The 16,811-nt window shown below is 41.1% G+C and overlaps 1 protein-coding gene across 2 annotated transcripts in view; it reads left to right on the top strand.

The window, feature by feature from the left end:
- Positions 1-16,811, top strand: part of atad2b (ATPase family AAA domain containing 2B) — a 49,118-nt gene that overhangs the window by 21,632 nt on the left and 10,675 nt on the right. For both annotated transcript variants that reach the window (XM_023953092.2, XM_023953093.2), the window contains exons 25-26: positions 11,605-12,327; positions 12,949-13,085. In XM_023953092.2, coding sequence (XP_023808860.1) covers positions 11,605-12,327; positions 12,949-13,085 — 860 coding nt within the window. The remainder of the gene's footprint in view (positions 1-11,604; positions 12,328-12,948; positions 13,086-16,811) is intronic.

The following is a 16,811-nucleotide window of genomic DNA, read 5'->3' on the forward strand; positions in this document are numbered from 1 at the left end:
GGAAGGGGGGCGGGGATGCTCCACTCACAACTCAGAGGTGAGTATGTAAGGAATTTCTGCTGCTGCAGAAACTTATTTTTCTGATTTCAAGGATTGGTCCGGTGGATCCTCCTATGCTGTCCATATCCCACGATGCATTGCGGCCTAACCCGGAGATTTTCTGACAATGGCGGACTGTGAAGCGAGACCCGTAGTTGGAAATAATTACACCTTTTTATAATTGCACCTCCAAGATTCAAAGTTGGATCAAATAAGGCAGGAAAATTTTGAGCCCCATGACTGGTTCACTACTCCTCTCTGTTCGGGACTCACGGTTGCTAGGCGACAGGACATTCACCGATGTAACGGTGAACGTCCGACCTACCCACTCGACGAAGGACCCGGCCAACGTTTACCGGCAAGGCCGCGGCCATTGAAGGACACAGCCCTCGAATTTGGACACAACTTTTGTCCTGGAATTTTTGGGTTTTGGCTAAAAACGGCATAGTCATTATTAAATCAGCACAATTGTTTACACTAGATCAAAAGATGATCGGAGTGGGACTTTAAGCCAACATTCAATCATCAGAAGCTTACAAATAGCTTTTTTTCCCTTTAATACTTATATTATTTAGATTAAATGTGAGTTTTTGTTCTTCCTGACCTGCAGGAGTCCTGCCTTTTCTATACATTCTGTGTCTCTGGCTGCTATGTAAGCGTGTCATCACGCTTAAATCCACCCAAAGTATTTCTTTCAATGGTTTTCAATATAAAAAAACATACTGAAATATGTTGTTAAAGGCATCAAGCACAAACAGGAAGTGATGAATCATCTCTTTTTGAGGATTCAGTTCTGCCTCTAAGGGGGCAGAATGAGAAAACACTGGTAGCTGGCAGAGGAAAATTGAGCTCCAAATTCCCTCCATCAAAAAGACTAAATAGTACGGGACTATCCAGTTCCCAGAAATGTTAATGCAATTTGGATAATTGACTGTATATGAGACCTGGACAGAGTGACTCCATACAGGAAGGACCCGCTGGCTCCAGGAAGCCAAAATCCTCCTATAGAGAAATAAAACGCTAAAACTCAGTTATTCTATTCTTTCCACCCAAATCTTTGCTGTTGCAAGTTTAAGTTATAAATCAGATGCCTCAATAAAAGTAGGTGGAGCCTGCTGGCCCACCACATCTAATGTTCAAAGTCCTCGACAGAGTTCCTAAACGCCGCTTTTAAGTGGCTTCGACTCCCAACAAGCTCGCTCCTGATAGGGCAGAGTGGTTGCCATGAAACCGTTGACTCAGACCGACTCGACACAATCACTGCATTTTACGAGGACTAATTTTGAAAACACTGTGTTCCGATGATGAAGGTATCGACGCATTCTAAAAATGTCAGATTTATTTCGCGATTCTTTGCATATTAACAGACGGGTGTGCACACTCTAGCGGAGAACGAGCTTCTCCAGATGCCGGATCGACGGGGTATTTTGTGTCTTTTCCGACAAGCAGTTCTTTGTTTTGTTTTTGTTAGAATGAGAATAAATCCCCCAAAATTCCTCTGCTTTTTCCCCACAGCAAACAAACAGTGACACCTCTGCTGATGGGCCTCTTAATCAAATGCATCACTTTTGTTTTGACGGTTTGTTTTGTCTTCAAATATATCTCCATTATTCAGGGACCCGTGTGCAAATAACTGACAGCTTAGATTTTCTTGAAGTCATTGCTTCTTTCCAATTAGTTTGCATTTCAAATCTTTTTTCAGCACCACAGAATAACTCATTTACTCTGGACTACAAACAGACCACAACAAAAAAAAACTTTTCTGGCCTCCTGGGGTTTTATTCTCATTGTTTTTTTGCCATAATGCAGTCGATTAGTCAGCTTCAGCAAACATCATACGCCAGCGAACGCCAAGCAGCCTAATGGGCTGCTTTCTCTCTTTTCCTCATTCTGATAAGTTGTAATTGACTGGAACAATTGCCCAAACATGATGCATTAGTGCTTGATTAGCTCAAATGACTTATGGATTTGTTTTGCGGGCCCCAAACTATCTATCGGACGGACTAAAACTACTTGATACGGAGCGATGCGGTATCTGTTTTCTCATTAAGTCACCAGCCTGGTGTGTTATGGTCTGCATGTAAATTACTTTCAAGCTCACAACTTGACATTTGGAATTTATTGCCTTCTAACAGATTTTGAAAACCTTCCTCGCGTGAAACAAAGAATTTTCCGGAATCCGGCAAAGGCGAGATGATGTGGTTGCACCAATGCATGCTTACATCCCATAATACTCTTAATGGGATGAGTCAGATTCACTTTAACTAGAGGTTTCTAGAAATACACATAAGAAAAGTGTTTCTTTGACTGTTAATTTCCTTCAAAGTTGAATAAAACTCTTTTTTTTTTTTGCCTTAAATTTCTAAAATGACCAGACTTTTGCTTTAAGGAAATACTTTCCTTTGGATTAAAATGTAAAATGAGGAAATGTACAACTTTAATTTAGCGGCCAAACGGGATCAGTGTTGTACTGTTAATTTTGACAGCAGAACAAAACGGGAAGAAAATGCAATTTCCTCCAAATGACATCAAAAGTGGGTTAATTATGGAGCATAATGCATGAGAATTAGTGGCAACAAATACAGAAATGCGTCTGCACGCCAGCTACAAAGTTTTTAGATTGTAATGTAAATTTCTGAGACTAATCAGCCGCTTTACTGTTTGACCATCTGTATGTGTTAGACTTTTTTTGGAATATAAGTGAGCATAGAGACATGAGTTCTGCTTTAGGTGATGCTGCTTTAATGAAGGGAACAAACATTTCTGCCTAATACCAATTTCTTTTAAACTAAAGGGGCCATAATTGTTTTATTTTGATTAGAAATCCTAAAGTCTGTGTTATTTCTTAACGAAAATGCTAACATTTAGCTTTTTGGGGGGAATTGAACTCTGGTTTTAAAAACCTGTGATTTTAAAAAACAAAACAAAAAAAACCCCAGAATGATGAAATCAGCCTTTTTTTTTAAATAAGTTAAATGCAATTACAAAGAGCAGCCGGGATACTAAAGAATTGTATTTAAGATTGTTTAGTTTTTTTCACAGAAGGCATTTTCCCACACTGTAAATACGAGCCAGTAACTTTCCAGAAGTCTGATTATTGTTTGTTATTCTGCACTTCCCGTTATATTGTTTTTATTTTTCCCAGCAAATATGACTTTAAGAAAAGATCCAGTTTGTAGATTTCAGTTTGTAGTAAAACCTGAATAAAAGATGATGTCATAAAACAGATGATGTCATAACCCTTAGAAATTGGGGTCAAGTTAACAGCAGATCGAAATCATTTATTTCCGAATTGAAATATTTGTATTTTAATTATTTTTTAGTAAGGGTGCTCCGATTGATCGGTCGCCGATCATAATCGGCCGATTATAGCTTTGGGATGTTTGATCGGCCGTCTCTATAAAGGCCGATCCAGAAAAGCCGATCAGATGACGCAAAACTCGCGAGACGATTTTTTAACGCGCTGCTAAAAATGGCTTCACCGGTCTGGCAATTCTACGTGGTGTGCGAAAAAGATAATACATTAGCAATCTGCAACGTGTGTACCAAGCAAATCCCACGAGGCGGAAAGCACGCAAAACATTTTAACACCACCAACCTCATCAGACATTTGAAGGTTAGTCACGTAAAGGAATATGAGCAGTTTTCAAAGTTAGCTAGCGCAAAGAGAGAGCGAGACAGTTCAGCAACTCAAGCGCCACTCACTCAGCTGTCAGTAACAGAGACATTTCAAAGAAAGCAACCCTACAGCAGGGACAGTAAGAAGCATAAAGAGATATCAGACAAAATAATGGAATTCATTTGCCTAGATCACCAGCCTCTGTCTGTTGTGGAATACGAAGGGTTCCAGCGACTCATGTCCTATTTAGATTCACGTTACACTCTGCCAGGGCGTAAATATTTCAATAACCAATGTCTGACTGACTTAAAACAATATTTTGGCTATAGCCTTTTTTGTTGCAGTTTTAAAAGTAGCCTAAAGCTAAATTTAAAGACTCAGATGTTATGTCTTATCTTATTTTATTTATATATTCTCCAGGAAAGTTGTATTAGTTAAGTCCTAAGTTGTTCCTAATAACCAAACACATGCTGCTAAGTTTATTTGTTGGAAATGTTGCTTCCAAATAAATACACAGTTGTCAATTCATGATGCGTTGTCTTCTCTTAATTGTAATACTTAATGTGCATTGTTGTTAAATATTGTTTAAAAAATTATGCTACATGATAAATAGAAGGCTTCAAATAGACCCTGTAATCGGTGATCGGTATCGGTATCGGGTGATACAGCTTCCAGCAATCGGGGATCGGTGATCGGCCCCAAAAATCCTGATCGGAGCACCCCTATTTTTTAGTATATATAGTATATTGAGTAACTTCTTGCATTTTTACATGTTTTTATGTCAGTTGTATTAATATCACAAGCTTGAATCATGTTAGGAATTGCATCTCGTAAACTCTGTGATTCTGATTCAGTAAAGGACCAGAAATGTAGATTATTGTTTAGGTTTCCCTCTGAGAAGCAGTTGATTGGAGATCCATAGTGTTTTGTTTGTTTGCAGCAGCCAAAACATATTGAAATTTGATTGAAGAAAATCCATTTTATGGATAAAATGTTCTTCTGTAAACGGTGTATATTTATCATACATGGGTTCTTCAATATCATTGCACACTATGACCAACCTTTAACAGCTTATTCTTTTTCAAAATAAAAGGAACATTAGCAATAGAATTTTGTTTAGTTTGTTTGAACTTAAATCATCTTTTGTAGCCTCACATTAGGAATACTTTGTTTAAACTGATATACAGAGCAATTAGTTGCAATTCTGAAATAAAATCACAAACTGAAAGTGGTAGAAATCTCTCTTGCTTACAAGAATGCCTCTGTGCTGCCCAGCTGAGGCCTCCAGCAAACACTGCAGGATGGAAAGATCTAGAGCTGAAAGGTTCTAAAACCATTGGAAGCTTAATTAGCTGATGTCAAGTTACAAATTTCTTTTCAGGGTGATCCCTTATTAAGTAGCATTATTAAAAACTTGAATGATACAATTCAAAAATGCAACTTAGTGGAGGACTCCAAAATTCTCAGATGGTGTGCGTTAGTGCGTATGACTCCGAGTTTACCCTTAACAAGTATGATGGTAGATTTAAATTATGGATTGCAAAAGGATCAACTGATTACAAGTCATTTTTGCACAAGGAAGTGTGATGTTTACAGGTCAGGCACTATTTCAATCCAAAAATTCAAATACCCGCTGTTGACCCGAGGTTTTATTCAAACATGTAAAATGTTAATAAAATCAAAATGCCCCCCACAAATAATTTCAAAATGATACAATCTTATCGTGGCGCATAAAGGGGAGAACACGTCTTATGTAGAGGATAAATGGGAGCGAGAAGGAGGGCTCACTATTGTCATGTATGTCAGGAACAAACAGGATATCAAACATTTGGTGTGAATTCTGTTGGAAGAGCATGATGATGTTTTTTGCTACTCCTTCTCAGACAAAACACCTATAGGAACAGGTAGCACATGTTCGAGGTGCGGTAATAATCAAGCCAATTACTTCCACATTTTGTGGAACCATCAAGAAATTCTGGTCTGAGATTCATGAACCTTGCACAATGTGTGTTCTATTGACTTCCCTTTGTCCTTTGAAAGTCTATTTTTGGGTAAACGTGTCCTATATGGCCTCACAAAACAGAAGACCCATAAGAAATTGCTGTACATTGTACTGGCAGCCAGAAAATGGCTTAAACCTGTACAACCAACGACAGAGGACTGGTAAGACGTTGTACAAAGAATTCATAAAATGGACATAATGTCTCTTTCTCTACAAATACAACTGGATGTTTTAACACTACTTGGTCTACATGGACAGAATATGGAATGCCTGTAAGATCCGACTTTACGCCAAGTTTCACTGGAATTGTGTCATAAATTTGTTTGAAAAAAAACAAACTGCAAGTACAGTTGATGGCGAAGCTTAAAATACAGAAATTTCCATCCACCTTTATAACATCTGCTCATAGTAAAGAAGTGGATCATAGCGGTAAATGAATGAAAATGCAAGTTCTGAGGATGTGGCCTAAAGAGGGTTTATTCACACTGACGCTGATCCTCAGTTTTTCCTCATTTTCCTAGCGCTGTCAGAGTTTCTGACAGTCAGGACTGTCACAATCTGGCAGATGAACATGCTTCGCTAGATCCTCGCCAGGCGCCCGGCTATATTTTCATCTTTCGGCAAGGACGGCGTTCACTGGCATTATTCAAAAGTAGCCGACCGCTGCGGATCGCATTACTGCGCCTCTCCCCAGCACACGCCTCTGCAGGCGTGTGCTGGGGCAGCAGATATTTTCCCCAGAAAGCCTTCATGGCCCCCTGTGACTGTAGGAGCGAACGCAGGCTGACATATTCAACAGTTCCTGGAGCTGCTGGTGCATTAGGGCATGTCTGTCTTCTGTGAAGAGGGCACCGCAGGTACTGTCATCCCACCGGCCATTTCCTCTGCAGCAGAGGTGGAAACACTGAATAATCTTGCAAACGTGTGATTTTACTACTGAAGCATGTTTAGGTTGTATTTGTTTTTTTTTCCTTTTCTGTCTGACACCAGTGAAGACGGTAACGTCACTAACGGTATCCTCTAACGCTTTACGCTACATGAACCGACTGGTTCCCAGCCTCTGTTTTGTTTTCAATGTGCAGAAAAAACAGAGTTTTGTCAGTGAAACGGAAAGACGGGGATATAGAAATCGGAGAAAGTGACTGATCTCCTTAATTTCAGGAGGCACAGATGGGATGTTTTATTGATCTGGACATCTCATCAAGTCTGCAAAGTGTGTCGTGAGGATGACAAACGGCCGCCGTCCTTTCACGACTGAAAGATGTGGACCGGACGTCATGGTGGTGCACCGTGACCGCTCTCCTGAAGTGTTTGATCACGTATAAATGTAGTTTACGCCATCAACAGTATCTGAGGAACTAGACTGAGTGAGGGGGACGTCATCCATAGAAAATGGCTCCAACCAAATAAAGTCAGTTCAGTCGCTTCTTTTTTTAGCGATACAGCCGCTGCCATGTTGGTGCCAGAAGTTAGCAGTGATTGGCCCGAGTTGGTCTGAGTTGTCGTTTCTATGGCAGCCACTCTCCCCAATCAGGAGTGAGTTAGTTGGAAGGCCACACCCCTACCACTTGTAAACGGGCTACACGGAATCTGTCAGAGGCCAGCAGGCTCCCCCGACTTTTATTGAGGCCTCTGATTGGTCAGTTTATAACTTGAAGAACTTAAACTACAGGGGAAGAAAACAGGATCAGCAAGAACATGTTAACAAGGTAGCAGAGCACTGACTAATACAGCGTTTCCTTGCTATGCTGCGGTTTATTTTTTGTATCCTCACACATTTTCAGTCAAGAATGCTTTCAGTTTACTAAATTTGCATTTCTGATCGCGATCAAATCTTTGTTTTCATTCTATAAAATTTTGGAACTTTGAAAATAAAGTCTATAAAGTGGTAGTCAGGGCTTTTACAGCCTTAAAACATCTGTAATCCTACTTTGTGAATTTCACATATCACCGGTTATTTAGGGAACGCGTCCCCCGCGAAAACGAGGCAACACTGTACACAAAATCCATCAAACATTTAGAACTGTGGACGTGGGGGCCAGCTGGATCATCTAATTGGTCTGCTCATAACCTGAATAACTTTCAGAAAAAAATATTGATTATCAAGAACGTCCAGTTCTCACATCCAGTCAACGGTTTATACTTTGGGTAGACATGGTGGGGGATGTACAGGAGAATGAACCAAACCTCCACGTGTGTCCGTCACATTAGATAACTGAGTCAGTGATGTTCCAGCAGGATGAAAGCGAGGAGGAAACGGGAGGTTTATGATCTAAAATGATTAGTTAAAGAGGAGTCAACCTCCTGCACTCCTGCAGACACAGTATCCCTCAGGCCTGCATGGATGTAGACATGAGATTCCACCATTAAAGGGAGAGTCGGGAGCTTTGATACAAATTAAAACAGGATAAATGCAGTTTTACAGCTCAAGAAGCTATTTGAAGTTCAGTGCTAAAAAAAATAAATAAAGGCTCTTCATTTTTCTTTCATCTATGCTGGGGATTTGAATGCAAAGTACTAAATAGGTGTTCCTCATTTCGATCCTGTGAATAATCTGTTTCAAAGTCTCTTTTAGTTTCCTCACATCTGCACGTCCTTTCTGAGAACATTAGTGGTCATTGTGTGTGTAATAGTTTTGTGTTATTTCTCCTTCAGTGGTTTAGAAACGGCTGAAAGCCCCACAGGGGCTGATGGAAGTTCAGGATAACCTTTTTGTTGCTTATGTTTTCTGAAGCAAAGATACATTATTGTTCCTCCTTTGCATTTTCCCTCCCTTAAATACAGACTATTTTGTTTGTAGAAGACCAATAGTTGCATTTCAGCCACAAATTCTGAGATCTCCTGTAAAAGAGGCATGCTAAGACCTGATCTTTAACAGAAGTTAGTTTTTTTTTCACAGTAAAATGCAGTCTGAATTAAAGATTCATTCGGGGTTTAGTGTTAAAGCACTGACGATTGCATCTGTACTCACAGTTTTGTGCGACGGAGATGACAGCAGGGATTTCGTGTTACTGCAAAATTGTCCATAGATGTCACAGGTCTGATTTATTTATTTAATACTTTTCTCCATTTGGATAGCGAGCTCCTGAGGCTTGGGGCTGAGAAGCGTTTGATTCTTTTTGTGCGGCGCTCTGACAGGAGTGTGCGGTTGAAGCTGGGAAATGCCTGCCTCTGCATTAATCTTGTAGAAGTTGAGGAGTTCTTCTAATTATAACAAAGTGCAGTGGTATTCTCTCTTGCTTCCTCCCATCCCCATCAGCATATCTCTTGTCTGCCTCTTCATGCTCCAACACTCCTCATGCATTATTTAAGAGCTGACTATGACGAGTCATTTGCTGCCATTCCGACTCACCTTTCCCTCCCCCAGGAGCACACTTTATAGCTTCAGTGCTGATAGCTGACCCCGGGAAGACCTTTTTTCTTGCACTGTTGATTGATTGTTTTGATTTGTGTGATCGGAATGTCCGATCGTGGAAGGTTTGCATTTTAAGTCTTTTTATGCATATGACTTGGTGTTTGAGGAAAAACAAGCTGTTTTAATGAAGACTTCTCTGGAAAACCTTCATTAATAAAAGCTTCTGTGATGAAATTGAGCAACGGCAGGACTAAAAACCTGGTTCTGCCTCGACGACGACGACTGCAACCACGGATTCAGACCAACGTTTTTGATCACGTGAGCTTTTTGCCTCACAAAATATGATGCCACTGAAATACCCATGATGCCTGGCCTGGTTTCTGGAGCTTTGTTTTTGCTCCTTTTCCACCTAAATCGCGAGTATAGCCGAGCAACTATCCACGTTGGAGTCACACCTGAGATCTGGCCGTCTCTTGCACAGGATGCCCCACTGTCTGCAACCTTCAGATAAGATCTGGAGGAATAAAAAATGAAAGCTACTTCCTACCTTAAAATAATCTCTGGCTGCAGTCCCTGTTCCCTTTTGAGAGCGGCTCTTACTCAAACTGGCTTCCCGATAGCCTTTGAGCATCCAGCTGGCCAGGCCTCCCCCAATTCTTTCAAAGTCTCTGGACTCTGCAACCCCTCTTTTTCTTTTTCTTTCTTTTTTTTTTTTGTAAAGTGCCTTTTTTGTGCTTGGAAAACACAACTGGAAGCCATCTATCAGCTCTCCAAAGAGATGGCGCTCCTAGCTCATGCAGTCACTGCTGCTTTTGTATTATAAATGGAGAATGTAGTAAAAGTTTCAAGCCACTACAGCCGCATTATAGCGAGTATTTGAATAGGAAGGAGAAGATGGATTTCACTTTTGGAGTCGGGCAGATGCAACACGAGAATTTGATTCCTACTGACAGCTGTTGGAGTTAAAGTAAAGCAGCGGAGGGTTGAAACAAAGACGCAACGGCAGATAGAAAAAAAAAAACACCTTAAGGTTCACAAAGAAGCCAATAGGAAGATGAGCAGCATGTGATGATCAATAACAAAAAATGTTTTTTTTAAAACAATTGTTAATATCAAGACGTGTTTATGTAGATTTTATGATACTGGCGGAAGACCCTCATAGTTTTCTCTTCATCTTTTTTTTAAATGCCCTTTTATATAATAATGAGTGGAAAACAATGAATTTATCAGGCAGCTCTTTATAATTCTGATTAGGTATTTTGGATTGCAGGAAATTAGTTCCTTTGTTTAAGTTTCAAGGTGGAAGAAAAGCATCCAAAGCTGTTGGTGACAACTGCTAAAATCCTGAATTGGTCCACATGTTTATGATTCCGCTGAATATTTTGTAACTAAAAACCTTATTTTATTCCACAAAAATGTCACAATTACCTCGAAAGAAATGTAAAATTTGAACTTTGATGAACCAATATTGATTTTCTAATTTTTAATTATGATTATGTTGTTTTAGCCAAACTCAAAAAACCTGTTTTTTTTTAGGACATAGTTTCTGCAGAGCGGCAGGGGTTCATTAGAAATTCACATCCGACTTGTGGGCGGGACTGTTGGCAATCCCGTACCCTCATCCCTCCCTGTTTCTGAGAGCTCTCAGTTTACCCCCCCCCCCCCCCCCCCCCCAAAAAAAAGCTGACTTTTTCAAACGACATTTATCCGTCTGATCATGATTCATTTAAATTAACAAATACTCAAAAAATGCTTTTTTTAATCTCAGTTTATGTCCTCCATCTTTAGGAAAATGCTACGGGAGCATTTTTAAAACATGATTCTGGGTCATTAAAACAAACCTGCTCATAAAAAAGCCATAAAGTCATGAGACAGCGTAGTACCTTTAAGCCTTGATTGGCAGCTTTCAGCTACAGTTTGTGTTTTTTTTGGTAATGATTCTCCACTGTGATTGATTTAGCGTTTGGCAGATTTGGATCATTACAGTCCCTGGACAGTATTTAAGGACAGGACTTGATGGATCCTGATGAATTCTCCTGTTCCTGTCCAGGGCGTCATTTGTATTCACACACATGACAGACATGCGTGTGAATATAGAGGGTCTTAGTTATCGGTCCGTTTCCTTTTTGCCGTTGGTTGACTGCTGGAAGAGTTTCTGTTTTATTTTCCTCCCTGGATTCAGGTTTTGAATTTGAACAGAATGTTTTTTTGTGGGTCTGGTGAAGGACCTCCTTTAATAAGCGTTTAAGTGTCTTGCATTGGTTTGCTCTCTGTCCTTACATCTACTCTCCGTCCGCCGGCCTGGTAAAAACAGTGAATGATGCCAAACGCTTTCTGACTGCCTTTCATGTAGGATTTACTCCTCCTGGCTTTGACTCTTTTACCTCCCTTCCAGGGCGGATTCTGCTCTTTCTTCTTCTACTTAAAACTCCAAGCCGCATCTGTTGTCATTAGTGTTTAGGATCTATTTAGAGGGACTGCAGTCTCCTCCTTTGTCTCCACCTTTGAATGGTTTTACTCCTTTTACCTGCACGTTTCTTATATATGTCTTAAACTGAGTGCTTTCTGCTTCCTTTTGTTTCGTTCCAGATCATATCAAGAGGAAAATTCGTCGGCGGCCATCCTGGGGGCGTGGCATTATACGCAAGAAGAAGATCTACAAGAAAGAAATAGAGGAGGAAGAGGAGGAGCCAGAAGCGGAGGTGGAAGGTGCGGCACCCAGTGACTCCTGCTTGACTCAGGATGAGGAATCGTCTTGTGATGCGGCCGATCCTCAGCCCAACGGCCATCACCCTCATGTTCCTTCCACGGAAGAGGAGAGCTCCAACGAGCCCCCCGACGAGGCTCACGCCAACGCCCCAGATGCCAGCGATGCACGACAGGGACCAGAACCTGAGGGGGGAGCGAAGGGGCCGCCAGCCAACGAGGTCGAGGTTGTGAACGCTGAGAAAAACGTGGACCCATGGTGCTTGTCGACAGCGGATGGAGACAGCCGCGCCAAAATGGCCGACTTCCAGCCTTTGATGCAACGACCGGAGTCTTCGGATGCTCAGATTCAGCCTCATTACTCTGAGGGTCTCTTCACCTCACAAGTGGGCCACGTGAATGGAACCGAGTCAATGGACAGCCTGGACTCGCAGAGCCTGAAGAGCGGCGACGAGGCGAACACAAGGACTCCTCAGAGCGCAGCTGAGAGCATTAACAAGCCGGAGCAGGAAGAGCACAAAGACGAGAGCAAATGGACTCAGGAGCAGCGTCCGCTGGATGGAGGCCGGCCAACAGAAACCACTGAGGAAGACGAACACAAAGACGGTACTCACTGATTGCAGTTCTTCTCTCTTCAACTTTTAATTCGGGCTCCAGTTGGTCCACCAGAACTTCTTTTAATCCATATATAGAAAAAAAGCCTAAACGAACCAAATATGAGTAACAGTAGCTGCTGTTAATTGTCCAGGTTGTCCCACTCTGATCAGCTTTTGATCTATTTAAAAGCATTCCCAGTGGTCTTTGAATCAGGACGCCATTTTTAGCCCAAATCAGTCGATTTTCTAGGACATAGTTTCTGCAGAGCAGCAGGAGTTTAGGAGTCAGAGTTGGCACAGAGCAACCCCGCCCCTTTACCCCTCCCCCTTACATAGAGCTTGGAGCAGGGAGCTTGTATCCCGACGAGCGCATGTCACAAATAAGCTCTTTCAAACTGCATTTATTTGTCTACTTCTGATTTATTTGAATGATTAAATACCCAGAAATGTAATTTTACACTTCATTTTCTATAAACATCAGTAAAATGCAACAAGAACATGTTAAAAACGCCAAAAAGAACCTTTTTTGTCAGAATGGGCCTTTAAATGAGAACAATTGTGATTTGAAAACTGGACCCTGGTGTTTGTTCTCCTTCCTGTATCTGTTCCTAAGCCTCGATTTTTGTCACAGATGGATCCAACCTGATGTCCAGTAGAATTCATCAGAGTTCATCAGAGCAGCTGCAGAGACCTGCTGGAGGAGCAGAGGAAGAGCCACACTCAGCCCCTCCTCTTCCTCCAGTCGTGGTTGATCACCAGCGGCTCCTGGTAAACCTCTTTTTCAGTTTTTGTTTAAATAGCTGCACACTGGAGAAGGTAGACTTGGAGAGAAAGTCCAGAGTTATTTAAACATTTGTAGATATTTGACGCAGGACAATGTTTAGGGGATTTAAGCTCCGTTTCAAGTGTAAATTTACTGCAAGTTGTATTGATTTTGGTGGAATGTGCGCTTTCAAGTACATTTCTTCTTCTTTTATTCAGTTCCGATGAATTCTTCAGTATGACAGAAATGTGGGACAAAAAGACCCATCATTCGGTTGGATTTTAGTTGCTATTCAAAGACTTTAACATGCAATCGTAAAGGAAATGTTGGTTTTTAATGTCAGTATCAATAAAATATAGTTAAGTCATTTAAAAACTTACAAATGAGGCTGTTTAGACTTTTCCAATTGTACATCTGTGTTTTCGAAAGCAACGCCTCGTTTGGAATTAGCCCCACATCAGATGCTTTCAGCTCGCTATACTTGATTTCTTATTGCTCTATATCTAAAAGGTGCTGCAAAGGTTTGGGCCCCAAAAGTATTTTAATATTTAACAATCTGTGTGAGCAGTGTAGATGAAACTGTTACACAAAAATGATCAAAACAAAAAATAACACAAAGTTTTGAAGCTTTTTATGGTCTTGATCTCCTGATTTTTTTCAGTTATTGCAGCAGTTATGCGTCCATGTGATGCATTTTAATGAATAAATGTGTGTAACAGATGGTTCTGATTGGGAGAGATGGCAAAGGTTTTTTCTCTTAAATTACAAATGCTGATTACTTTAAAGTTTGCACAAAATCTTAGATGGAAATCCTCAAATCCAATCAGCCAAAATTAAAAACTCGTAGAAACATTTTGGAAATGGCTAATTAGGCACTTGGGAGTAATGTCCGCTTACTTTCTACTCCTCTTAAAAGTAATAGCTGCGCTTTTATTTATTTAAAGGTTCTTGATTGGTTGCTCTTGTATCCAATGACCTGCTGGTTCTCTTTTTTTTGTTCAGAATTGAAGAAAGACCGAGAAAAAAGTTCTGCAAAGCAGCCAGTCTGTTACAGTTTCTGGACTTTGCAGCCTTTTGAATGCATTTGTATTGGGTTTACTATAACCTCTGCTAATTTGCACAAGTTTCACAATTTAATTCGGTTTCTGCAAAATGAACCACAAAAAAAGTGTCTCTGAACTTTACATCTGATTTGAACCTCTGAGAAAATTCATTTTCCCGCCTAAAGGTGGTGTCATACGGCCACAATGTACACTACACGCATGTTGCACGGATGAAAATCAATAATACTTGAATATACATGGAAAAATGGGGTAAAGTTGTGGTTTTCAGGTGAAATTTACACGGATGTATCAGTGTATAAACCACGTTAAAACCATGGAAGAAGCAGGAATAAACATAAATCAGCGTAGAACCGTGCGGGAATATTGCGCTGTTTTTTTTTTGCAATTCGTTAGGGATTCCTGCGTCAATTATCTAATTTTAGCATGATATGTGCGCCGTAAACGTGATAGAAAAGTTATAAGGCAGTGGTACATGCGTCCGTTAGACATAGGTGGAATGGTCATAGAAAGCCACAGATGTGCGTGTTCATCTTGCAAAAATCCTATTCAATTGCGTAAGATTTACATTATAATTGCGTAGACTACATTAAGTGTGTAATTCTCAACTGACCAAAACTTTTGATTTGCTCAAAACCAAATTCACACGAAGACCCGCTGGCCGATGTCTGGCCCGGACATCGGCGAATGACAAAAACGTATGAATATATCATGCATGTGTCACCAAAGACCAACATGTCATCCTTGTGACACGGCCTTTAGGCATGAAGTTCCCCAAATCATCAGAAAGTGCCCATTATCAGAAACTAATGTGGAGGCATGAACTGTCCGACGTGAAGCGGTTGCCAACAATCTCTGATAACGGACACCTCCAAGGGCACCGTCCTGCTTATACCATGGTAGTTTACCAAAGAAATAAATATTACATCAATTATTAGTACTTTTTAGGCTTTAAATAGTTTGTCAGAAGAAGCGGATGATTTGATAGGGAGTGTGATGCGTTGTCATGGTAGCGGCTATTGAGCCTACAGCGACCTCGTTCTCGTGCAGCGGCTGTATGAGGACTTAACCAGCGGAGTTAAGTGGTTTATATGCTAAATTTCAGAGAGAAAGTTCACCTCTTACATCTGATTTTGACCAGATGATGAGGCAAATGTTTGTCCCTTGTGTAATACAGCTTATTGTGACGACATTTTGCTTGATTAATGTTTTGAACATTGGACGTGGCCGCCAACAGGCTCCACCTACTTTGATTAAAGCATCTGATCAGTCAGTTTATAACTTGAATAACTTAAACTACATAAAATATGCCATGAAATGAAAGGGGATTAGCAGGAACAACAAGGTATCGGATCAAGACTGGTCATTCTGAGTAACAGCTGTTTATTATCCAGGTCTCAGATACAGTCGATGAGTAAACCTTTTGGACACAAAGGGCAGTCATTTTAGAAACCTTGACGTTGTTATCAAAGCATTTTTTTTACTTTTTTACCTCTTGTTGGTGGATGTAAACTGTCGTACTGCTTTGTTGCACCTCATCCAGAACAATGTACTTATTATTGTTGCATGAGGTTTTTGTGTCGAGTAAGAATCCGCTCAATTGTTTTCATGGTATATATGATACGGTGCAGACTTTCTGGCCATCTGTCTGAGCCCGGAGAAAATCTGCACAGTCCATCTCAGAACTTTTCTGCATGTGGGATCAGGTTTCTCATTTGTCGAACACACGAGCTTGAAGAAGAGAATCTGTTATCCGGGCCCACAAAGCAGAATTTCTTCTTTGTTTTTTTGTGAGGTGGAGAAAGTGGAGGAGCTCTCACCCATGACCCGTCTTAAGCCTCCTCCACATCCATAGGTCTGTTCTGCGTCTGATGCTGTCACACTGCCCTTCTCAGCCGAGCGGCTTCCAGAATTCTTAAGCTTATCCTCTTTCTTCATTCATTCTCCTGTTTTTATTCCGCCGTATGTGATTCCGTTCTATCCATCTACTTCCTGCCGCTCTTTGAGTTTAAAGGCAGCCAATTAGCGTGTCCTCACACTTCTCCATCAACGGTTTGTCTCTTTTCTACTTGAGGCTAAAGAAAACAAGCTTATGGCTCAAACATGAGCTGCTCTTTGCCCCAGATGTGGCAGTATTTGTAAAACAAAACAGAACCGCAGAGCGTCTGATGCATTTCTGTGGGACTTTGCACCGTCTTGCTACGGTCCCACCTAATACCCCAAGTGGAAATTGGAGCCTCGGCTCAGTGGGCTCCCCTGACGGCGCTTTGCTCTGATCAGATTGGGTGGAGAAGTCGTCGTTTTTCCTCTTCTTCTGTGAAGTGTAATTGGTTTAAAGGAAGTGTTCCTCTGATGTTCGCTTACTTCTCCCCTCGCATGTTTGGAAGTAAAGTCCTGCTATCAAGCTGCTATCTAGTAGCCTGACACATCCCAGAGGGATGATGGGAAAAAGCAGGGGTACATGTGTGGGTTTCCCCCCCCCACACCTTTCAGTCTGACTGACAGGCTTTTTAGCTCGATTAATCTTTGCACTTTGTGCGCCTGTGAGCAGCCACACGCGGCTCTAATCTGGGCTTTTTTTTTTTGTTACTACAGGAAAGAGGGGGTATATCTTAAAGAAGCAGATTGTGCAAAGTGGGGACTGTGAATAATTGCTTTTTCTTCCCAAGC

The sequence above is a fragment of the Oryzias latipes genome, chromosome 24, assembly GCF_053564925.1.
Source record: "Oryzias latipes strain Hd-rR chromosome 24, Olatipes_Hd-rR_3.1".
In the NCBI taxonomy this organism is placed as follows: Eukaryota; Metazoa; Chordata; class Actinopteri; order Beloniformes; family Adrianichthyidae; genus Oryzias; species Oryzias latipes.